General features: G+C 47.2%; 1 protein-coding gene across 2 annotated transcripts; it reads left to right on the top strand.

Annotated features, from left to right (window-relative positions):
* Positions 1-83: 83 nt before the first annotated feature.
* Positions 84-4,218, top strand: pgm3 (phosphoglucomutase 3). Of its 2 annotated transcripts, XM_037245514.1 has the most exons (13): positions 84-199; positions 577-785; positions 850-1,034; positions 1,184-1,251; positions 1,331-1,464; positions 1,586-1,778; positions 1,930-2,087; positions 2,528-2,611; positions 2,677-2,775; positions 2,920-3,039; positions 3,097-3,219; positions 3,297-3,470; positions 3,544-4,218. In XM_037245514.1, exons 2-13 carry the CDS (start codon positions 579-581, stop codon positions 3,631-3,633), a joined length of 1,635 nt encoding a protein of 544 aa, XP_037101409.1. In that variant the 5' UTR covers positions 84-199; positions 577-578; the 3' UTR covers positions 3,634-4,218. The 2 variants fall into 2 exon arrangements, with proteins under 2 accessions (XP_037101409.1, XP_037101410.1); XM_037245515.1 differs by lacking the exon at positions 84-199 and having other exon boundaries at positions 645-785; positions 842-1,034.
* The last annotated feature ends 8,616 nt before the right edge of the window (positions 4,219-12,834 follow it).

The raw sequence follows: 12,834 nt of genomic DNA, 5'->3' as shown, positions 1-12,834 counted from the left end.
TCTTGAACGAGTAAGGAAAAGTCCAACAGTATGGTTGTCATTTATCTCTACAATTGACCAGCAGATAGCGCTATTGAGCATTGAATGTATGAAAATTTATGGCACGCCCAGCGTCCTGACGTACACGGAAGTTGAGCCACGTAGCCGAAAGATTCACAAATCCGGTCCTCGTTGCAAATAATATTGCAAACAACAAACAGTAAGTCTTATCCAATTCAGTGCAGCGAATTTGCATGTTTGCAGACTCGACCGTTTTGTTAGCATCAATCCGGTGTTTTGGTTGTCTGAATGAATTAAGGTCGAGAATCTCAGTTGGGCGAATTCATGGAATTTGAACTTTGCCTTTCCTGTATTGTTTTTTTTTTTAGTTCTGTCAGTGTCGACATTAAAGTATATTTTAACCCTAACGCCGTTATACTTTTATTAATACAAACAGTCTTTACAGTTTTTACACTAATCTACAAATGACTCATTTATCATTTGCCATTCCAGAAGTACTTTAGTTACGCTTCCAATCATTTTAGTCAAATTAATCTCACATCTGGCTGACTGATGTCTTTGTGATGTTTGTTTCAGCGATGGCCCACTTGGAGGAAGTGTCCAAACTGTCTGAGGTGCACCCCAAACCCCCAGGCTTGATCTTGCAGTATGGCACTGCTGGTTTCAGGACCAACGCTGGCCGTCTTGATCACATCATGTTCCGCATGGGTCTGCTGGCCACGCTGCGATCCAAACAGACCAAAGCCGCTATCGGGGTCATGGTCACTGCCTCCCACAACCCCGAGGTGCTCCTCACCGCAGTTTAAACGTGACACCTTCCTCTGTCCTAACTTCCTATTAGTCCCGCAGGAAGACAATGGAGTGAAGCTGATTGACCCCATGGGCGAGATGGTGACGACTGGTTGGGAGGACTACGCCACCCGGCTGGCCAACGCGGAGCAGCAGCAGTTGCTTGCGGTGCTTGAGGACATTGTGGAAAAGGAAGACATCGATAAGAGCCAGAAAGCCTTGGTGTTTGTGGGCAAAGACACCAGGTGCAGTGGAATGCCTGATAACACGGGTCAATTTGGTAGATTGGACATGTTTTAACAGAGGACATAGTATATTTGCCTATGAATATTTATATTGATTTGCTTCAGTGTTTGTTGATTTATATGTTGGTTGACAAAAAAAAAATTCACAGGAGCAGCAGTCTTAGCCTGTCTCAAGCGGTACTGGACGGCGTGTCCTCATTGGGAGGGTGCAGCAAAGGTTAGCATCACAAAGCCGTATAGGAGTTCATATCTTGGCTGTGAAATCTTAAACTGCTTGCATCCGTCTGTCCAATAAGACTACGGCTTGGTAACCACGCCACAGCTCCACTACATGGTTTGCTGTCACAACACGCAGGGGCGCTACGGCGAAGCCACGGTGGAAGGATACTACATTAAACTCTGCCGGGCATTTATCGAGCTCACCAAAAATGTAAGTTACTTACTTTGTAGTCTGTGCGCAGGTAGCTGTTTAAATAAAAAATAAATGGAGTAGCAATTACAAATAGGCAGGTAGATAAAATAAAAGGTCATCAGCAGTGTCTTTTGTGTAGACACCCAACCGCACGGATGACCAGAAGCACCTGACGGTGGACGGCGCCAATGGCATCGGCGCACTGAAACTGCGCGAGATGGAGCATCACCTCAAGAGAGAGCTGCAGATTTCCCTCTTCAACGAAGGGCACGGAAAGCTCAACCATCAGTGCGGGGCCGACTTTGTCAAAGTGCAGCAAAAGCCGCCCACAGGTGGGATGCGTCGACTGTTGAATTTGGTGCAATTGTGATTGGCAAGGAATGTGTCAAAGACATTATTATCTGTATATTCATTTGAATACAGTGTTTTTATGTAATGTTTTATAATGTTTATTAGAAGTTTTCCTCTCTGTTTCCGTGGTAGGCATCAAGGTCCAGCGTGGCGAGCGCTGCTGTTCATTTGACGGAGACGCCGACCGCATCGTTTACTACTACACCGACTCCGACGACCGCTTCCACTTGCTGGACGGAGACAAGATAGCGACGCTCATTAGCACGTTCCTCAAAGAACTGCTCATGCAGGTATGGAAGGCAACCTGTGTTTGATTTTTTTTTTTCTTTTTTGCAGCTAGTGGACCACTGCTGATAAAGAATAGAATAGAATAGATCTTTATTGTCATTGTCACACATTACAACGAAATTGAAAAAGTGCCAACCGATCAGCGCCTGAGATAAAAAAATAAATAAATAGAATAAAAAAGATAAAAAATACAAGCTAAAACCCACAGAAGAACATACACAGACATATTCATTTACGTTTAGCGGCATTCAATGTGACTACCGCCATAGGGTAAAAACTGTTGGCGAATCTGCTAGTCCTTGACCTAATTGATCTATAGCGTCTGCCTGATGGCAACAGTTCGAAAAGGGAGTGGCCAGGGTGGGAAGTGTCCTTCAGAATGTTCTGTGTTTTTTTTAAATAAAATAAAATAATAAATAATAAAAATGTATGTTTCACATAGGCCGGCCTAAATTTGAAGATAGCGGTGGTGCAAACGGCGTATGCTAACGGCAGCTCTACGTTCTACTTGGAGGACACCATGAAAGTGAGCACGCACATTGTTACGTTCACGCAAAGGACACGCTAACAAATGTTTTTGCTTTGGTTCAGGTGATTGTGAAGTGCACAAAGACGGGAGTGAAGCACCTCCATCATGCAGCGCAAGAATTTGACACCAGCGTTTACTTTGAAGCTAACGGCCACGGGACGGTAAGTGTTAAATTCTAGCGTGATCTCCCCCTGCCCGCTTGCTAACCAAAACAGTAGCATTTAATGAGATATGAAAACAGTCTCCCAGGTCAATGTAAAAGTGGAGTCTCACTGCCACGTTATAAACAAGTTGCCTCTGTCCAGGTGTTGTTTAGCCGTGCAGCCGAGGAGAAGATCAAGCAATTGGCTGAGGACGTCAGCACAAATGACACGAGGAAGAGAGCGGCCATTCTTTTGCAGCACACCATCAACGTCACTAACCAGGTACTAAGTCCACCGTAATCATTTTGTCATGACTGCTGTGTGCTGTTCCTCCCACAGACAGTAGGCGATGCCATTTCTGACATGCTGCTGATCGAGGCCATATTGGCCTTGAAGGGAATGACGGTGCAGCAGTGGGACACCATCTACACCGACCTACCCAACAGGCAGCTTAAAGTCAAGGCAAGGCAAACATGCACGCTTGGTGCTTTTTCCTCCATCTGCTTGTCATTGCGAACCTGTGTGTGCGCGTGTGGCAGGTAGCGGACCGGCGGGTGATCGACACAACAGACGCCGAAAGACGTGCGGTGAGCCCAGCAGGCCTGCAGGACGCCATCGACGCCTCCGTGGCAAAGTATCGACAAGCTCGCGCTTTCGTGAGGCCGTCCGGCACCGAGGACGTGGTCAGGGTTTACGCTGAGGCGGGCACTCAGGTGAGGACAACTTAACTTCTGAGCATTAGATGCTGCTGCTTACACCCTTTGTGTGTGTTTGCTTTTTTTTTAGGAGAGCGCTGACTCGTTGGCACATGAAGTGAGCCTTGCTGTGTTTCGTCTCGCTGGCGGGGTGGGAGATGAACCAAAACCTTTGCACTAGAACAACAACTCTTAGGATCTTTGCCATTGTTAGCTAACACTCGAACTTGTGTTGTCTCGATGCCAGCCTGTTTACCCTGATACTGAAACTGCTGACGAAAACTTAAAAATGCAGTTATAAAACACATTGACACCTATTCAATGATTATATTATTTTGTAAAATCCTTTAATCGTTGACATACTTATTGTTCAAATAAATTAAAACATGATTTTTTTTTAAATGATTCATCAACAAAATAACCAGCAGATAAATCAATTACAATAATCGTTGGCAGTGTTTGCAATGTTATCAATGAATCTGTAGCACTGAGTTGCAGTGCAATCAAGTATTGTACCAGCTTTTTATTCTTTTCTTGACCTATGAGCTCATGAAAATGTATGACTCTACTGTTGTTTACAATCAAATCATGAACCATGAAGTGATATTTTTTTTAATACTATGACCAGCTTGGCTTTTTGGGTTAACAAATCGTGTTTACAGCTGGCAGTTAAAACAATTAGACTTTCTGGTTGGACTTTGCTGCAGAAACAAATATGGAATTAATGTGACTGAATCTAAACAGAGTAAACTTTCTGATTACTTGCTGTCTATTGTTGATAAAAAAAAAATTGCAATCGAAATATGACTTCATCAGGTTGGGTGTCCTTGGTCCAGCTTTGGTCCGAGGCATTTGGTTGGTACATACTAATAGTTTGTGTCATGTCTACAGGTTTATAACAGTATTAACATGGCCACTTCGTAATATTTAATATTAAGTAATATTTAATTTTTATTTAATTTTGACTCACAGCCCCGCGTGAAGAATCGCTGTTGTGATGCCATTTCAGCTTGGAGCTGCTTCACTTCATCAGCGAGGTTACTCCCTGTTAGCTTGTCGTATGTGTCAGCATGTTTAGCCTACTAGTGTCTCTTTAGGTTGAAATCCTTAAACAAGGCAACCGTCTCTTTAGAAATTAGACAAACACAATTGCCTTGATTTTCAGCGAAGAAGTATTGTAATTCTCATTTCTCTTGAAAGCAACGGCCCTCAATGTCAACTGTCCTCGTTTTCTTTGCAGTCGCCATGGCAGAAATGAGCGGCGAGGGGTGGTGCTGCCACCCTTTGGTAATAGGAGGAATTACAGGTTCAAGTTTCATTTTTTTTTTATTATATTCAGTTTGACAGTGCAGGCGGTCCATAAATAATACATAAGACCGAAGCTGCGGGCCGTATGAAATCTGATTGGGGGCCGGATTTGGCCCGCGGGCCGGACTTTGGACATGGCTGGTGTAGACAATTCAAAAAAGGTGTGGAGACAGGATGTTATTGCACAGCAATGACTCTGAGACTCTAAGAGTGGTGTGAGCTCATCAGAGCAACAGCCTGGGGGAAGAAGCTGTCTCTGTGTCTGCTGGTTTTGGCGTACAGAGCTCTTTCACGCCGTCCGGAGGGGAGTAGTTCAAACAGACTGCAACCTGGGTGAGAAGGGTCTGTAGAGATGTTACTTGCACGTTTCCTGGTCCTGGACAGGTACAAGTCTTGGATAGATGGGAGGTTGATTCCAATTATCTTTTCTGCAGTCCTGATTGTCCGTTGCAGTCTGTGCTTGTCTTGTTTGGAGGCCGATCCAAACCAGACAGTGATGGAGGTGCAGAGGACAGACTGGATCATGGCAGTGTAGAAGGTCTTCAGCAGCTCCTGCGGCAGGTTGAGCTTCTTGAGCTGTCTCAGGAAGTACAGCCTCTGCTGGGCCTTCTTCCGGACAGAGTCTATGTGGCCGGTCCATTTCAGGTCCCGAGAGATTGTGGTTCCCAGGAACTTGAAGGTGTCTGTGGAGAGAATAGTATTACTGCGGATAGTGAGGGGTGAAAGTGGTGAAGGGTCTCGCCTGAAGTCCACTGTCATCTCCGCGGTCTTGAGAGAGTTTAGCTCCAGGTGGTTTTGGCTGCACCAGTGGACCAGCCGCTCCACCTCCTGTCTGTACGCAGTTTCATCACCGTCCTGGATCAGTCCGATGAGAGTGGTGTCGTCTGCATACTTCAGGAGCTTCACAGGAGAGTCACCTGAGGAGAAATCATTGGTGGAGAGAGAGAAGAGCAGTGGGGAGAGGACGCACCCCTGAGGGGCTCCAGTATTGGTGGTCCGGGTGTCAGATGTGATGCTCCCCAGCCTCACACGCTGTCTCCTGTTGGTCAGGAAGCTGGTGATCCACTGACAGGTGGAGGCAGGCACCGCAAGCTGGATGAGCTTCTGTTGGAGGATGTCAGGAGCGATGGTGTTGAACGCTGAGCTGAAGTCCACAAACAGGATCCTGGCGTACGTTCCTGGGGTGTCCAGGTGGTGCAGGATGTAGTGCAGTCCCATGTTGACCGCATCATCCACCGACCTGTTTGCCCGGTAGGCAAACTGGAGGGGGTCAAGCAGGGGGCCCTTGACATACTTCAGGTGGTTCAGCACTAACCTCTCGAAAGATTTCATGACCACAGATGTCAGTGCGACAGGTCTATAGTCATTCAAACCTGTGATGGCGGGCTTCTTGGCCACTGGAACGATGGTGGAGGTCTTGAAGCACGAGGGCACCTCACACAGCTCCAGGGAACGGTTGAAGATCCGTGCAAAGGTGGGTGCCAGCTGCTCAGCACAGACTTTCAAGCAGGAAGGTGACACGCCGTCTGGGCCCGGTGCCTTCCTGATCTTTTGTCTCCGGAACATCTGGCGCACTTCCTCCTCGCGGGTCTGGAGTGCAGGCGCGGCCTCTGCAAGAGAGAGTGGGTGACAACGGTGATGGAGGTGTGGACAGAGCAGTTGTGTGGGGAGGTGAGTATGTAGATTGTGCTGCAGGAGGTCCCGTTGTGTGGGAGGACCGGTCAAACCTGCAGTAGAACCTGTTTAGCTGGTTAGCAAGCTTTGAGCTCTCCACAGGACGGGGGGTTTGTTTCTTGAAGCCCGTGATGCTCTGCAGACCTTTCCACACTGTTGAGGGATCAGGATTGGCAGAGAGGTGTCTCTCCAGGCTCTTCCCGTAACACCTCCTGGCTTTCCTGACCTCTCGGTTCAGTGTGTTTTTGGTCTGCTTGAACAGGTCCCAGTTGCCGCTCCTGTAGGCCTCCTCCTTGACTTTGCGCAGCCTCCTGAGGTTCGGTGTAAACCAAGGTTTGTCGTTGTTGTACGTGCAGAAGGTCTTAGTCTGCACACACAGATCCTCACAAAAACTGATGTATGATGTGACAGTGTCGGTGAGTTCATGCAGGTCTGAAGTTGTTGCTTCAAAAACTCCCCAATCGGTGCAGTCAAAGCAGGCTTGGAGGTCCTGCCTTGACTCCACTGTCCACTTCCTCACAGTCCTCACCACAGGCTTAGAAGTTGCCTGATTAAAAATGTCACAATAACGTTGTACTTTTTTCAAACATAAATAATAATCTAACTAGGTGTCATTTCTCGTCCACAGTTTTGTGATGTGTCATCGTTTCTGTGTCTGTGCTCGCCCCTCCCTTCCTGTGTGCCCTTGATTAGTGTAATCACACGCACCTGCCTCTCGTTACCTGTGTCGTATTTAAGTTCTGTTTGCGTGTCACTCGCCGTCGGAGCATTGCCTGAGATGTGGACAATGCATGTCTCACTGTCACGCGGTTTGTTTGGTTCACGTTTTGGCGTCAGTCCTTTTGGTTTTGTTGTTTAGTCACGTCAGTTTGCCGGGTCTGTCTTTTGAGTTCCTGCGATAAACCCTGGTCCAAGCTGCACTTGGTCGCCTCGCTCCATTTCTACACTCCGTTCGTGACAGAATGCTCCGACCATCACAGCGACCAGCGCTAGGACCTTCCACCATCAGCTCCCACTGCGACGCCCGATCCACGCCCATCGTCCGAGCAGGTACCAGCGCGATCGGCTCCGCTGTCGCCATTGGACTTCGCTGCCGCGACGCCGGACCCGCGGCCGCCATCAGAGTGCCTCCCGGCGTCAGACTCGCGGTCGCCATCTGGCTCCACCCCAGCGTTGGAGGACCCGCGGGCGTCGCCAGATTCAAGCCAGCTGCGCCGGACCCGCGATCGTCGATGGCCCCACCCCTCTGCTGCAGCGCGTGGTGACTCTTACCGCTGCGCACAGCTCCGCCTTCCAATTGCCGCCGATTGCGGCTCTGACTTTCCAAGTTTCCGCCGAGCACGGTTCCGTTCCCCGAGTTTCCGCCGAGCGCGGTTCTGTTTCCCCGAGTTGCCGCCGATTGCGGTTCTGTTTCCCCGAGTTGCCGCCGATTGCGGTTCTGTTTCCCCGAGTTGCCGCCGATTGCGGTTCTGTTTCCCCGTGTTGCCGCCGATTGCGGTTCAAGCTATTTCGAAAACCGGTAGGGTTGTCTGGACTAGTGCGCTGTCCGGCGTGGTCGAAGGACGAGCAAGTAGTCAGGACAGGCGGCGATCAGAAGCGTGGTCGAAGGACGAGCAAGTAGTCAGGACAGGCGGCGATCAGAAGCGTGGTCGAAGGACGAGCAAGTAGTCAGGACAGGTGGCGATCAGAAGCGTGGTCGAAGGACGAGCAAGTAGTCAGGACAGGCGGCGATCAGAAGCGTGGTCTATGTTCACGGAAGCAGTTGGCTACAAAGATCGGTCCGGGGAAAAAAAGGCAGCAGTGTCACGGGCAGTGTAATCAGACGAACTGACAACCACTGGCAGAACACAGAGAGGTTAAATAGGGAACCTAACTAGCTGTAGCAGGTGCTGGCAATTCCATGAGTAGGGCTTGGCTGGAAGTCAGGCGACGCGGGAACGTGACACTAGGTCTAATAAATAAACAATCCCGGACCATACACCATAAATGAAATTTTCCAGAATTGTTTTTCTTTGCAAAATTTGTGACTTCATTAAAATTGACACACTTTGAAGGCTTTGTGCTTGGAATTTTAACTTAGATGGGTGCTTTGTTTGATTAATTGTTTGTTGAATGGTGTGCAAATGCTTTGCAGGCAATGTCACGCATTGGCCGGGCATCCATCCATCCATCCATTTTCTGAACAGCTTAGTCCCCGCGGGAGTGCTGGAGCCTATCCCAGCCGTCATCGGGCAGTAGGCGGGGGACACCCTGAACCGGTTGCCAGCCAATCGCAGGGCACACAGAGACAAACAACCATTTGCACTCGCACTCACACCTAGGGACAATTTGGAGTCTTCAATCGGCCTACCAAGCATGTTTTTGGGGGCATTTCTGCAGAATTCCAGGGAAGGGCTGAAGATACTGGGGCCAGTCAAAGGCGTGAGAGACCTGCAGAAGAATCAGCATTGTGAGCTCCAGTCCTGACAGGATGTCTTCCTACCGCCGTCAAATTGATGGGGCCCTACCAGCTCCAGGTGTGCAGCGCATCTTTCACGGGTCAGGAGAACCAACACCAGCCTGCAAGCCTCACCCCGAGTGGACGGTAGCGGTTATCTTAAAGGTCTTAACAAATCAGGTTGATAACTTTTGAAGGGAAATGTGTCATCTTGAATCCACTAGGAACCATTTGTCTAATAACAATGTTTAATTTCCTAAATTTCCCCCCCGGGGATCAATAAAGTATCCATCTCCATCTATCCATCCATCCATCCATCCATGATGATTGATATGATGGCTAGCTCAATCATGATGATTGATATGATTGAGTTATCCGTGATAGATCTATGATTGAGCTATCCGCGATAGATCTATGATTGAGCTATCCGCGATAGATCTATGATTGAGCTATCCGCGATAGATCTATGATTGAGCTATCCGCGATAGATCTATGATTGAGCTATCTGTGATAGATCTATGATTGGGCTATCTGTGATAGATCTATGTATGGATAGTGATAGATCTATGTATGGATAGATCTGATAGATCAATCTATAGAGCTATGAGAGCGATCTATATCCATCCATCTATCTATCATAGAACTATGATATGATCTATCAGCTAGATCTATCTATGATAGATCTATCACTCGTGTATTTATGCATGTGTGTGCGCGCGCGCGCGCGCGCGTATGTATTATGTATGTATGTATGTACCGTAATTTTCGGACTATAAGTCGCGGTTTTTTTCATAGTTTGGGTGGGGGGGCGACTTATACTCAGGAGCGACTTATATGTGTTTTTTTTTTCTTCAAAAAATTTCAAAAAAAAAATTTCAAAAAAAAAAAAATGAAACCGCGATAAACGAACCGCAATGTAGCAAGGGATTACTGTAATTTGAATTTCAAGTGACGACAGCAGCGCGAAACCATCTGCGTCACTCCAATTCATTAAATCCATCAATCGTCCTTTGTCAACAATGCGTGCGCGCCGCTGACGGCTTTTGCACTTAAAAATATTCCACAGGCCCATATAACGATATATAAATTATATATCAAATAACTATTATATAAGCAATAATGTTATCAAACCATCTGTGCACTCTAAATCATTAAATCCATCGATCAAATTCCTCGTCCTTTGTCAACATCGCCGCGCGTGCGCCCTGACGCCAGCCTCGTCGTTATTCCACAGATTTACTATATAACTATATTGTAGCGTTAACAAAGTTCAAGGAAAGACGTGGGTTTGGTAAACGGCTCTTTATTTAACAAAACAAACTTACAGGCGTGTGGCGGCGTGGACGTCCAGCCACGGAAGTGGACGAGAGCTCCATACGATAGGACCGGGCGTGCGTAGAAGCCATGACCGAGCCCCATGCACCGTCCTCGGACAGCCACCCGGCTGAGCGCCGGGCCTCGACTTCCATCCACGGAGCTGAAAGGCAGCTCGGTAGAGTAGGACCGGGCGTGCGTAAAAGCATTGTCCGAGCACCATCCACCGTCCCTGGACAGCCACCCGGCCGAGCGCCGGCGCCCGACTTCAATCCACGAAAGTGAAAGTAAGCTGGACGAGTGACGCGCGACAGCAGCGAGCGCGACAGCAGCGCGACAGCAGCGCGACAGCAGCGCGACGCGACGTCGCGCGTCAGCAGCGCGACGGTTGTTTACATAAAGGACAAAGATCGACTCGTCCAGCTTTCTTTCACTTTCGTGGATTGAAGTCGGGCGCCGGCGCTCGGCCGGGTGGCTGTCCAGGGACGGTGGATGGTGCTCGGACAATGCTTTTACGCACGCCCGGTCCTACTCTACCGAGCTGCCTTTCAGCTCCGTGGATGGAAGTCGAGGGCCGGCGCTCAGCCGGGTGGCTGTCCGAGGACGGTGCATGGGGCTCGGTCATGGCTTCTACGCACGCCCGGTCCTATCGTATGGAGCTCTCGTCCCCTTTCGTGGCTGGACGTCCACGCCGCCACACGCCTGTAAGTTTGTTTTGTTAAATAAAGAGCCGTTTACCAAACCCACGTCTTTCCTTGAACTTTGTTAACGCTACAATATATATTATCTATATATAGTAGATCTGTGGAATAACGACGAGGCTGACGTCAGGGCGCACGCGCGGCGATGTTGACAAAGGACGAGGAATTTGATCGATGGATTTAATGATTTAGAGTGCACAGATGGTTTGATAACATTATTGCTTATATAATAGTTATTTGATATATAATTTATATATCGTTATATGGGCCTGTGGAATATTTCTAAGTGCAAGAGCCGTCAGCGGCACGCACGCATTGTTGACAAAGGACGATTGATGGATTTAATGAATTGGAGTGACGCAGATGGTTTTATTAACGTGTTATTTATGTAATAGTTTTTTGAATAACTCTGAATTTTACGTCAGGGCCGTTCTCAGCTCTTAGTTTGTGTTTATGTCACGTTAGCATAGCTATCGTTTAGCCTGTTGTTGCTCGTTCATGACTGTTCTTGGTGTTGGATTTTGTCGAATAAATTGCCCCCCAAAATGCGACTTATACTCCGGAGCGACTTATATATGTTTTTTTTCACTTTTTTGGGCATTTTATGGCTGGTGCGACTTATACTCCGGTGCGACTTATAGTCCGAAAATTACGGTACTTTCTGAAAGATATTGTAAATGACAAGAGCAAAACTCACTTGTTTTAAGTTTTAATAATAACAGACAAATTTGCATTACTTATAACTCCCAGAGGCGTAGCCAAGCCGGGGCGAGCCGGGGCGGCGCCCCGGTTAGGACTCCCTGCGCCCGGGTTGAAAAAAAAAAGAAAAAGAAAAAAAAAAAAAATCGAGCTTTTTCGATTCTTCATTTTCATGCCGTTTTTTTCTTTCGGTTTTGCGCGAATGTGCTTGCGCTATTCTATGTGCGCGATGTTATCCATTCACCGTTTGCCTCCCGGACGTTGTTTTAGCGATCAGCGAACGGCGTGGGTGATGTTCGATTTTTTTTCCTGTGGGCGTGCGCCCCTACTGGAAAAATTCTTGGCTACGCCTCTGATAACTCCCGTTTAAAATGTTCATGAGGCAAAAATAATTTTAAACTCATGTAAATGTAAGGTATTTCAAACAGTTTGTTCAATGTTATCTGACTCTTCAGATATGAATGAAAGGCAGAATTTGTGTTATTAGAGTTGTTCACATCTGCCTGAATGGCTTATATTTGGTTATTTTGTCATTTGAAAAATAAAGACAATTGTGACAATGAAATTTGTTTTATAACAGTGTGTATTTGCATGAAATTTTTGTAGTTAAAAAATGTCTGAAAAAACTATTGGCCCCTTCACTTTATTAAATCTGGCCCTCCTTGCAAAAGGTTTGGACACCCTTGGTCTACACTGTTTGTACTATGTGTCCTCTCTGCATCCATTGCAGCCTGGTCATCCTGGAAGAGGGACCCTCCCATCTGTGGTCTCTTCTCAAGGTTTCTCATTTCCCTTAGCTGGAGTTTTTAGTTTTTCCTTGCCCTCTTGGGAATTTAAGATCAGGGGATGTTTGAGAATATTTGCCATTTTTCACATGTCCTGAGTGTTGTTGGTCACCTAAATGTTGAACAGAGGCTGTGATTTACCGAAGTCAAATTCCTTGTTTGGCACGCTCAAACATGGCGAATAAAAACTCTTGAATCTTGAATCCTACCATCCACTCAAAACGTCTAACATACAACCCACGCCGCAATCAAAAATTGACACTGCCAACTGTGGTTGCAACTTTTACATTTTTCTTTTAAAACGTTGAAAGCATCAATAAATCAAATAATCACCGATCGTACATTGTTATTAGACGTTTTCTTCGCAAAAAACGCCCGTACCCCATTTCCGCAAAACAGACCAATCACAATCTTAAACGTCAACGTACTGTCCTTCCAGCCAATCATATACCGTGACCTCATCA

The sequence above is a fragment of the Syngnathus acus genome, chromosome 24 (genome assembly GCF_901709675.1).
Source record: "Syngnathus acus chromosome 24, fSynAcu1.2, whole genome shotgun sequence".
NCBI classification, from domain to species: Eukaryota; Metazoa; Chordata; class Actinopteri; order Syngnathiformes; family Syngnathidae; genus Syngnathus; species Syngnathus acus.
This window is presented reverse-complemented; position numbering and strand designations above follow the sequence as displayed.